The following is a 12,027-nucleotide window of genomic DNA, read 5'->3' on the forward strand; positions in this document are numbered from 1 at the left end:
ATCTTTAAAGGTGCATCTACCACCTGCACAAGCTCGTCTCCAAGCCAACAAGGTGGAGACGATTCCCCTGGCGTGTGTGTGTGTGTGTGTGTGTGTGTGTGTGTGTGTGTGTGTGTGTGTGTATGTGTGTTTCGAACTGAGACAGATTGGGTGTTTTCTGGAGGTGTGTGTGGACGCTGCTGTCAGGCTGTAATCACGCAAATCTTCAGGGTCGTAGCTGCTTGACAGTGTAAGAAAAAATACTGCAAAGCTATTGTTAACCCTGTCACTCCACAACACACACACACAGACACACACACAGTGGCTGCAGTTCCTGGCGGCTGAGCACAGAGCTTAAGTTAGATCACGTTTCTGCAGTGGCCGTTATGCTTTTGCGTTATGAATGTGACTTTTTTCTATTTTTAACACGTCGGTTTGTTTGCCTCTCTGTTTTGTTCCGCCTGTGAGAGAACACTTTTTGTGTGTGTGTGTGTGTGTGTCGGCGTCAGACGTAGGGCAGATTGTGGTCAACTCCATTCATTCAGCACTGATGCTGGTGTGTGTGTGTGTGTGTCTGTGTGTGTGTGTGTGTGTGTGTGTGTCTGTCTGGGTATCTTTGCTTTCTGTTTGTTGCCACATATGTGTGCGTGTGTGTGTGCGTGTGTGTGTGTGTGTGTAAGGAAGTGCATGTGATGTATATGTGTGTGTCTTTGTAATTGCCATGGCGCTACAAGCCGTGTATGCTGATAGATGGGGTTGTAACTTTATAGCTCTGAATGAAGGCCATAACCCACACACACACACATTACCATGTTTATACAGCTCACGAAATAGATTGCTTTAGTGTGTTTGTGTGTGTGCCTGCGTGTGTGTGTGTGGCACAGATTCTACTAGTTCGCGCAAGAGTGCAACTCATTTTGAGGAGTCATTTGGAAAATGGAAAACACACTCCCTCCTTCTCTCTCTCTCACTTAAGCTCTCTCTCTCTCTCTCTCTCCCTCTCCCTCTCCCTCTCTCTCTCTGACACACACACACACACACATTCTCTTTATTTATATATATATAAAGCTCTATCTGGGCTAAAGCCTATTCTCATAAAATGTGATCAGAGTAAAGAAGTAACCATCAAATCCAGTGTCTGCAGAAATTGAACATCAGCACAAACCTCCCTCTTTCTATCTCTCTCTCTCTCTCTCTCTCTCCCTCTCCCTCTCCCTCTCTCTCCCTCTCCCCCCCACCCTTCAGTGATGATGGACTTGTGTGTATGTGTGTTTCTAAATCCATCCCTCTGTGTGAGCGTATGTGCGTACCTGTTTGTCAATGTGTGTGTGTGTGTGTGTGTGTGTGTCAGGATCATTACTACTTGTGTGTGTGTGTGTGTGTGTGTGTGTTTGTGTGTGTGTGTGTGTGGGTTGGTCAGGTCAAACTATTATGATGGCAGCAGCTGTAGGGGTATTGCAGTGGATTGTGGGAGGCGTGCAGACAGGCTGGAGGCTCTGAGGGGCTTTGTGTGTGTGTGTGTGTGTGTGTGTGTGTGAGTGACAGGCTGAGCTAAAAATGCTTCACTCTGCACAAACCAAATCACACACACAGTCCACCGCACATCCCCCCCACCATCACCAACCACCATCACCGCCCACTATCAATGTCTACCATCCACCATCACACTCATCATCTTCGTCTGTATAAACAACCGCCTAATCAATAACCTGTTAAAGTAATTTCATCATTGAGAGTGGAGGACAACTCGGTCTTGGTGGAGGTATTTTGCTGGCTGCTTTTTTTTTTGTGAAATTAGAGTTTAAATCATGATTTCCCTCTCAGTTTATTGTATTTAGTTCATTTCATAGTTTTTGGGGACACATTTCAACCTGGCCAATATATGAGTTGGTGTGTGTGTTTCTGTGTGTGTGTTGTGTGTGTGTGTGTGCGCCTTCTGCACTTCTTCAGACTCTGAAACTTTGCGATTTGCCCCAGGTTATTTTCTCTCTGCCATGAGGGAGCGTCCATATGCAGATAGAGCTGACGGGAATGATGTATCTGCATATGCTAACACCTCGCCTATGCAATTAATATGTCTAGAGACACACACACACACACACACACGCAGCCACACTCTCCCACACTCACTCATACACACACACACACCCACACACATAAACAGATTAACACACATGCAGGTGTAGAAGCCACGATGAATGAATTATTGGGAATTTGCTTTTATGATGAGCTGCAGCTAGATTTGGCCTGTGTGTGTGTGTGTGTGTGTGTGTGTTTGTGTGTGTGTTTGTGTGTGTGTGTAAGGCTCTGTGTTGAATGGCCCGAATGCACACTTTCACTTTGTGTCAGCTCATTAATTCACAACCACCAAGTCGTGCCGTCATTTCATTACTTACCTTTTTTCACACACACACTCACACGCACGCATATACACACGCACACACACACACACAATATCTACCTTATTACCATACCACACATGCAAACGCAAGTTCATACACACCTTCAGTGACTGTTTATCACTGGTCGCCTCAATATCAAACGAGGTTGTATTTTATTAAATTGCTGCCATTAAATTGTGTGTGTGTGTGTGTGTGTGTGTGTGAATGTACATGTGTGTGTGAGGGACAGAGTGTGTGAGGGATGAGGATGAGTACTAACTTATGTATATGAGTGAGTGTGTGTGCAGTGAATGTGTAAATGTGCCTTTGCGTGTGTGTGTGTATTCCTTCACTGCCTCAGTATTAAATCTCTCCTGACTTAACTATAAACTTTATATACGTCACTAAATCTACGTGTAAAGACTCCAGTATGGGGCTGTACATTTGCACCGCTAATTCATGCAAATAAAATGATGCAAATGTTTGGAGGCAACTCGACACAAATCAAGCAAGATATAATTCACACACACACACACACACACACACACACACACACACACACACACACACACACACACAGATAGCAGAACAGATATTGCCGTGATGTTTTCCAGATCACACACACGAATGGACCCAAACCAGATCAAAGGAGGATTACTTTGAACCCATTCAGACAAAACGTAACCCAAATCTGGATTGGTTCTGACCTGGATTCACACTGCAGCTGGTCCGTTTGTGGTTTCTGTATCGAAGTCAATGATTTACAAGTGCTGTCTGTCTCACATCTTTGGTATGTGAGACAGGAGTGGAGACCTAAACATTGAGGAGTCCCAAACGGGTCGCAATCCATCCAGACAGTGTGGACGCTTTATGATCTGACTCACCACTTCCTGGAAAAACAAAAAAACATGTCAGTGAGAGGAAAATAATGAGAGTGGAAGCTGAGGGGGGAGAGAGGGAGAGAGAGAGGAGAGAGAGAGAGGAGAGAGGAGGGGAGATCTCCTTGTCATATTGTCATGTTGACCTCCACGTCTGTCCTCTCCCCACTTGTTGTCTGTTCGTTCCGCTTGACCCGCTCGCCCCCTCTCCCCTCCCTCCTCCCCCCTCTACCCCAGGACATCACCGCTCTGCTCTTCCTCTCGTTCTTTGTTTTGTCCCGTACCTCTGTTTGTTTTTTGGGTTTGTATCCTTCATTTCTCTGAGACACTCACACAGTTTCATCTCCTCTGCTCTTCAAGCTGTCGCTGCTGTTTTTCAGCCTCAGAAGACAAACAAAGGAAAAGACAAATATTTGTTTCTAACGGTGATATAGATTCTCTCTCTCTCTCTCTCTCTCTCTCTCTCTCTCTCTCTCTCTCTCTCTCTCTCTCTTCCTTTGTTTCTTGCATGATGGCCCACTTTCCTCTCTAAATTGCAAACTCCCACGCTTAGAATTTCTGCTTCTTCCTCTTTTCATGGCTTTGACATTTATAAAATATGAGATTTTCCTTATGTATCTCTTTTAATCTCTCTGCTCCCTGTCCTCCCACACACACACACACACACACACAAACAGAGGCATGCATCTGTTCTTGATTTTAAATTCAATCTTTTATATTGCAACAAAGGCAAAGGATGATATTGCGAACGTAAAGAGATAAAAACAAATCTCTCACTGTCTCTCTCTTCTCTGTCTCTCTTCTCTCTCTCTCTCTCTCTCTCTCTCTCTCTCTCTCTCTGTCTCTCTCCCTATCAAGCATTGTTTTCACTGTATGGAAGTTTTATAAAAGTCTTTTTGATGACTGTTTCTGTTTTATGTCCTGATCTATGTGCATTTTAAGGCTCATTCTCTTCCGCTCGCTTTTCTTCCTCTCTGCAGTTAAAAGCTGAGTTGTATTTGAAGCGTGTGTATTGTTTAATCTCCTTATACACGCTCTACATCCACCACCATATTCTTAACCTCTTTTCTCTCTCTCCTCTCCTGCAGTGGACGGATGCATTGACTGGTCGGTGGATTTGAAGGAGTACCATGTTCTGGCCGGGGAGCCTGTCCGGGTCAAATGTGCCTTGTTCTACAGCTACATCAGGACCAACTACACCATGGCAACCAACGCCAAGCTGCGGCTCATCTGGTACAAGAACAAGGGAGATGCTGAGGTAGGAGCGTGTTTAGAATGAGGCTTGATTCAGATCAGTGGAACGGGAAGGAAGGTAGAGAGGAAGGTAGGACGTGAGGGAAGGAAGCAATGAAGGGATAGTAGACCTGGACCATGGAAAAGACGTCTCTGGGTCTTCATATGTAAATGGAACATGTGTGTTTGTATGTGCAGGTGTTTGTCATAATCTACCATTGTCTTTGTCATGTGTCCTCTAGGAGCCCATCATCTTCTCAGGCCACAGACTGAGTAAAGAAGACGACTCCATCTGGTTCAGATCTGCCGAAATGGAAGACAACGGATTCTACACGTGTGTGCTGAGGTGAGCTGTCTTTGTGTGTGTGTGTATGTGTGTGTGTGTGTGTGTGTGTGTGTGTGTTACAGACTGAATGTCCAGCATTTTAGTCATATCATGGTGTGTGTGGTGCAACCCATGGTTACTAAGTAGACTCAGATTGTTTCTTTGGGAATGTGAAAGAACACAATTGTAAACAAGAAGTTTATTATGATGAAGAGGGGGATTCTGGGAAGCACAATGGCTTGAAGCAGGGCCGTCCAATCAGTGCAGTAGATCACACAATTATCACAATGTGATTATGGAAGAAAACTAATTATATTTTCAGTTTGAGATTCTTACTTTCTTTGTGTTTTGTCTTGGGGGGATGGAAGCTGAACTCATGGAACAGAAAAGACATTTCACACTCGATTTTCTCCCTCAAAACAACATATTGTTCTTGGTAATTTGACTCCAGAATGCACGTAATACAGTTTTTAGGTTGTGATAAGCAAAATCAAAATGCTCCTGATGCATTCTTGTCTAAATCAGGAGAACATCCCGTCTCATCTCATCTCATGAAGCAGATCCTGTTAACCTCCTCTGGAAAGCTCCTGGGCAAAGAACAACAAAGAAAACTTTATTTTGAAGTCAGACACAGCAGTCAGCTTCAAAGACTCAACACACACACACACTCACATGTTATTAGCACACAAACACCATGCATGGAAGCAGCTGTGACCTGCAGCAGAGCCTCTGGCGCTTCTTCTGTATCGCTGAACTCATCCACATAGGAACCAGTTTGGACTCATTTCTAACCCTGAGTCTTCTCTCTGAACATTTTCGTGCTGCATGTGTTAGAAAAGGCTGCACAATGTTTCTGCAGAAAAGGGGTGCGTTCCAAACTGCTCTCTGTATCCATATTGCGTGCTGGCGTGTCTGCACCATGGCAGGCGTGTGAAGAGTGCCAAGTTTAATACATTGAATATTTACAATGTGGCTGCTGGGAAGAATTTGGCCTGAGTTCTACAGTGTGTGTGTGTGTGTGCTCCTTAAGGGAGCTCTTCCTCAATGTGTGTGTGTCAACAAAATATATACAAAATATGTCCTTTTGTAAGTCCACACAAAACAATTGGCCTGTAATCAATAATCATTAAAGGGTCCATAGAAACCACTTCATGTTGCCCTGACGATGGCAGGAAAACATCAGGAGCACAACCCCCATCACCAAGACGGCTAGCTCTTGAGTACAAAGTTCATGTCTATTGGGTCATTAATGAGGATGAACACGTTCTTTATATCAAAACGTTTTATTTTGTTCTGGGGAAACAGCGCCCTCTTCCTGTGTTCCTCTGTAAATCACTTCTCACCTCCCCTGATCCTGTTTGTCTTCCTCCTCCACATCTGATTGCTTCGCCGTTGCCGTCTTCTTCCTCTCCGTCTTTTTCCTCTGCATCTTTTTTCCCCCCTTTTCTACCTACATCATCTTCTCACTCCCACACCTAATCTTCTCCCTCTTCATCTCACCATCTGCCTCCATTTTCTCTCCTCAGCTTCTCCTCTTCCCTCCTCACTTTCTCTCTGCCACCCGTTTCTCCGCGGCTGCCTCCGACTCCCTCTCCACCTTCATCATCCTATCATCCTCTCCCTCCTCCTCCTCCTCCTCCTCTGCTCTTCTGCCACCTCCTTTTCCTGGCTGCCAGAGCTTGACACCTTTCCTCCTTAATAAGCTCTCTCTCTCTCTCTCTCCTTCCCTCTCTCATTTCTCCCTCTCCCTCTCTCTCTGCCGTTCTTCTCTCTCTCAGCATGACAACCTAATTAGGGCTTGGTGTCTGTCATTGTCTCAGGGTCTCTTATTAACACACACACACACACACACACATACACAAGCCCAGCACCTTCGACTGTAGAGGGGATGTACCAACTATATCCTGTTCCTAAATGCTTGTAGCTAAAAAATGTACAGGGAGGCACAAGTGACTGCAGTAAAAATGTGGAAAACGAGGTGAAAGAATCTGTAGGTAATCTAGGAAACCACATTTAACCGGCCGTGAAGGGGAAACGCTGCCACGCCGCCATGTCTAACCCTACTCCTTAAAGCCTGTGACCTCCCTTAACCTTTAATAGGCGTGACTTGGATATTACCTCATTTGCATGTTGGGTTTAAATCAAAATCAGTTCCAGTCTGACTGTAGCGGTATTAAATCTATGTATGTTGATAAGCCCACACAGTCGATTATGCACTTTATTTAAATGGACAGTTGGATCTGATCCCTCACACATTCCGATCTCTCTCTCTCTCTCTCTCGCTCTCTCTCGCTCTCTTACACACACACACATACTTCCTCACACGTCCATGTTGCTGTGACACAGGAGAAAGCAGCATCGTGTGTGTGGCTCCCTCATACGCAACAGTTCATTAGCGGCTGGTTCTCATTGGCTTTTACCTTTTGGCCTTATGACAGTGTGTCACTAATGAGACGCTGGTGCACTAATTAATGTCAGAGCAGCTTTATGAAGGAGCTTTAATTACCGTAGTTCATATGTACTATTATTTTCTGTTTTGTTTTAATTATATCCACAGTGTTTGCCATTTATTTTTGTGGTTGCTGCCATTTATAAGTGTGCTAAATTCAATCCCTCCTCCTCAGCTTTTAATTTTCGGGAATGTGAAGTTGCATTTGAAATGGGTTATAGTGACTCAGAAGCTCGTGTTTGCTCAGGAAGTTGCTGTTTCTCAGATCTCTCAGCGTTCCTCCGTCTTCCTCTCCTGCCGTGCGTGCGCTCACTCATCCGTTTCCCTGCCCACCCATCCATACATCTCACACTGGCTGCGCTCACCAATCCATCCATTCATCCACTCATCTATCCACGCCTCATGCTTGTCAGCGGTGATAGATATGTGTGTGATGAAATGTCTGTATCGTCTCTAGTGAATTAACAAGCCGTGACAGAGAGGGTCAAGGGGAAAATGACAATGTTTCTATGGATTCTCTCCACTTCTTTCCTTTAGTCTTTTAGTCTTTTGTCACTTTGTTACTTCTCTGTCCTCTGCTGCTTCTCTCTAAGCTTTAACTTAAATTGGGAGCCTGAATATCCTTTTGTCAAAGTTTTATCTCCATCTTTAATGCTGAGTGCTCACTGCTGCGCTGTTTTTTGCACAGCACTTCCTAAAGATCACAATCAAACAGGCCGTCCTCACTCTGATGTGTTTTTCCTTGGATTTTCCCTGGATGCATTCTGACTTCCTGCAGATTGAGTCCCAGATTTTGTTCTATGTATATCTAGCAAGCTGGAAGCATCAACTGCTCTACTTATGTGGGTGTTCCATCGGTTCCTTCCATGGTGCGAGCGAGGCTTCATCACCTGTAACCCCAACAGTTCAAAATGCATTTAAACTGAAAGTATTCATAGGTTTCCTTCACTTCTGGAATTGTTCTTCTTTCTTTTTCCATGTTAGCTTCAGACTTCAGGACTGATCTTTTTCTTTCAAGGACATTGGAGATTTTAGATTTTATTTTAGGTCTCTTTTGTAATTTAATTTAATAACCAACACAGACATCCTCAGGCGTAAATATTTAAATTAATAATAGTCCCTAATACTTTCAAACGGCTTTATCGTCCTGGCCTGAGAGCAAGATAATGTTTGTCCCTGTTTTTATGCATTTACTTCCTCTCTCCTCATTTTTTAAACTCCAGATTTTGTTTTGTCACACTACCATCATTTCTGTGTACTTATTGTTATAAATTCTCTCTTTTTGTTTATGTTAAGCACACACACTTGTGCTTCTCAGTGTGTTTTATCGAGTGTAAACAAAGGTCGAATTTGAAATGTTAGCTAGATTGATATCCAAATGAAATATAACTAACAAAGGTCATTTAAGAATGTTGAACATCTTATTTTTGAGTTAATGTGTGTTTAGACAAAGCCATCATATGGAGACGAGCCTTATACCTGCTAATCTGCGTAGCCTCAATGTGTGGTGTGTGACGAGTTGAAGAAAATGTTCCAAAACCGAAGGTGATCCAGCGTTAAAGGTAAAGCGCGGTATTCTCATTGAGAGAATGAAGGAAGGTGGGTGGGAGCGGAACAGCCAGAAAATGAGATAGAGGAGGAGAAGAGGGTAAAGAGAGAGTCAAGGAGAAAGTAATTAAATTCAAGGCAATGCTGAAAGAGCGAGGATGGAACGAGGGAAGAAACGAGGGGGGGAGGCTGATGAAAGTTTGGGTTGTGCCGAGAGATAGAGGGGAAAATAGAGATAGAGAAACGGGAGAAGAAGGGAGGTGAGAGGAAGAGAGGAGAGCAGCAAAAACCCATTTTCTCTGCAGGTATAAAGACCTCAGTCAGGCGAGAGGGCATGCTGGGACTGTCCGAGACCCTCTATACACCCCGTATGATTATGACACCGGCAAAACAAACACCTACACACACACACACACACACACACACGCCGCTGTAGAAAGAAATTGATACACAGTGAGAGGTCTCCGTTTACTTTTGAGGTTGTATCATTCTGAGACAGAGAGAGAGATTGAGAGATTCTACCACACCTCCACTCCCAAACACTCCATCGACTCTGAGGAACAGACAACATGCAGGCAGAAGAAGATGAGTGAGAGAGATGACAGTGATAGACACAGACTCAGTGAGCACAGCATAAAAGTGTCAGATAGTGAACGTGGTAGTGAGACGGAGTGAAATAAGACGTTCTAAGTCTTCTCCTGGCTGGCAGGTTGGAGGTCTTCTATGAATGAACGAGCTGATTAGGTCAGCGTGTGGTTGTTTCACTTGGTGATGTCCTCTAACACGATTGGCTTAGCTGGTGGGCTTGCAGCTTGGTTGTTGGCAGGGATCACAGGCTGATTGATAGCCAGTTTGCTCTTTGGATGACTGTTTGGCGGACTAATTACCTGGATTGATGGCTGACTAACTCTGCCTGATGAATGGTTTGCTTACCGAGTTGGTAGCTGGCAGCTATGCGGGAACCAAATTTGTTTTTCCGCCGCAAAAAACCAATGCGCTGATAACTTTGTGGTCTGGCGTAAAGGAACCGTGACAGCATGAGCCAGAAGACACCAGTAGTTTGCTTGAACCCAGCAGTGGCTAGGAGCAACATTTGCCTCAGTGGGCCGTCGAAGACACCAACACACTCCTGGCAGTAAAGCGCAGTCAGGAGATTTGAGACGAGTTGGAGACTTCGCAAAAAGCAAGTCCAAGGATTGCAAGAGGGACCCTGATTGCCTGAGGAAAGTCAACCTGAGTACCTGCAGCTCATTGGTGGAGAAGAGGTACGAGCGAATCTGTGGCCCGGTGACCACCGTTGTCCCTCAGCGATGCGTTTCACCGCCATTATTCCATCTCAATTTCGCTTATTTGCAATTGCTGATTAAGTCAAATAAAAAGGCTGAACTCACATTTCCTATCTGTGTCCTGCTCCACTCGTGCTCATCCATTCCCCCGTGGTATCTCTCCTAAACCCAACCACCTGTCTCTCTTTACTTTAGAGGATAAATCTCCTCTCGACACACAGGATACACAAGAAACACACACGCACACGCACACACACACTCTTCACAGTAGTGTTTTTTTTCCGATGCCAGCCAAATGTTTAACCTTTCTCCCCGTGTGATTAGCAGCCTCGGAGCAGGAGAGGAATGCGGCCAGTGGCGAGATGAAGAGACAAAGACGTGAAGAGAAAACGAAGTCGTAGAGAAATAGATAATGAGAGTAAAAATAAAACAGAGGAGAGGAAGAGAGCGGAGGGGAGGGGGGAAAGAGGAGAGAGCGGTCATTGTGAGCTCCTTTGGCAGTCCATCTATGACTTGGCAGCCATGGCGTCCACTCCATTGCCAGGTTGGGCCGGGCACGTGCCAGGACATGCCACCCTTGCCAGTCTTTTGAAAAAAAAGAAAAGAAAATAGAAAATAGGCTACGGCTTTGATGTTTGAGGGCTTTTCAAGTTCCTGTGACACGCTGAGCTGATGTGGGGGAGATAGGGAGCAAAGGAGGAGGAGGAGGAGGAGCGGATAAAACGAGCAATCTGTGCTGCAGGATGGTCTAATGGCTCCTAAAACGGCTCTGTAACTCCAAAGGTTGTCAGTTTGATCCCCGCAACATGCAGGACTCCTGTTCCAAGCGTCCCTAAGGAAGACGCTACTCTGTATTTGTACACATTTCAAAGTATGATATAGATATACTGATCTTTAAATAGCATACATTCATATAGGAGTTCTTGGCATTAGTAGTCATCATCGGAGAACGTTCGCTACCTCTTCTTAAGCCAGGTTATTGTATCATCGTTTCTCACCATATATTAATGGGTGTCAACATTTGGGGGCGAATGTAACACTTTGCTATTTACAGACCGGGTTCCTGGCGGTGAAGTTTGCAGCGTGATGTAACCAGTGTCAGATTGTGAATGAGGTCGTTTCTCTTCTAAACTGAGCTGGAGCTGCAGTCGGAGCTATAGAATGACAATAAGAATCACAATGTCTCAGCTTCTCGTCTGACATGGAACTGGAAGTATGCATCCGTGTTTATCATTGAGTATGTTTACATGCACACTTGCACCACTTTGTGTGCAATTAAGATCTAGGCTTTAGTGCTTTAGTGTTTTCAGACTGCTTCTAAAATCAAATTCTGTGCTGTAAAATCCAAATCTATGTGCTTGTGTCTCTGGATATCACATTTAATTGTGTTTCTGTTCGCTGCCCCATGTTGTCAGGTTACTCTGCAGGAAGAGATAGATTGACAAAGTGTGTCATGTCTGTAATTCAATCACACAAACCCATGACATTTCTGCCATAAAGTGTGTCCACAGAGACAAAAGCAAGGTCATTGCTTATCAGTAGTGACACTTATCGATCTGCACTTCACAGGTTGCTGCTTCTTCAGAACTTAACCTGCGACACATTTGACCTCACACAGAAAAGCACATTAGCACACCGCCTCTGCACAGCACACACACACACACACTGGTGCATACACATCTGCCCTTTACTGCAGAGCAACACGCGTGTCCTTAAGTGGAAGAGAGCGCAGTTACTTACATGTGTAGCACAGACACACATGCGTAAGGACTTGAACTAAAATGTTGGCTTTGCTTCTGGTATCATGACAAAAGTAGGAGTGTACTCATAAGAGGCAGAGGAGGACAACATGTGCCGTGTTCTATTAATAAACTGACCTAAAGAGAAACAATTCTAATAAACAAAATATTCGGTATTGATCTTTGTAACCAATGAATCCATCAATTTG

The 12,027-nt window shown here is 44.6% G+C and overlaps 1 protein-coding gene across 1 annotated transcript in view; it reads left to right on the top strand.

Moving 5' to 3' along the window:
* The first annotated feature begins 4,724 nt into the window (after nt 1-4,724).
* il1rapl2 (interleukin 1 receptor accessory protein-like 2) overlaps nt 4,725-12,027 on the top strand; it is a 79,600-nt gene continuing 72,297 nt past the window's right edge. The window contains exon 1 of the mRNA XM_076143437.1: nt 4,725-4,817. Within this exon, the coding sequence (XP_075999552.1) occupies nt 4,783-4,817 (35 nt within the window). The 5' untranslated portion in view covers nt 4,725-4,782. The remainder of the gene's footprint in view (nt 4,818-12,027) is intronic.

This window comes from Genypterus blacodes, unplaced genomic scaffold, assembly GCF_046128005.1.
Source record: "Genypterus blacodes isolate CSIRO-AG114 ecotype Tasmania unplaced genomic scaffold, CSIRO-AGI_Gbla_v1 ptg000024l_1, whole genome shotgun sequence".
In the NCBI taxonomy this organism is placed as follows: Eukaryota; Metazoa; Chordata; class Actinopteri; order Ophidiiformes; family Ophidiidae; genus Genypterus; species Genypterus blacodes.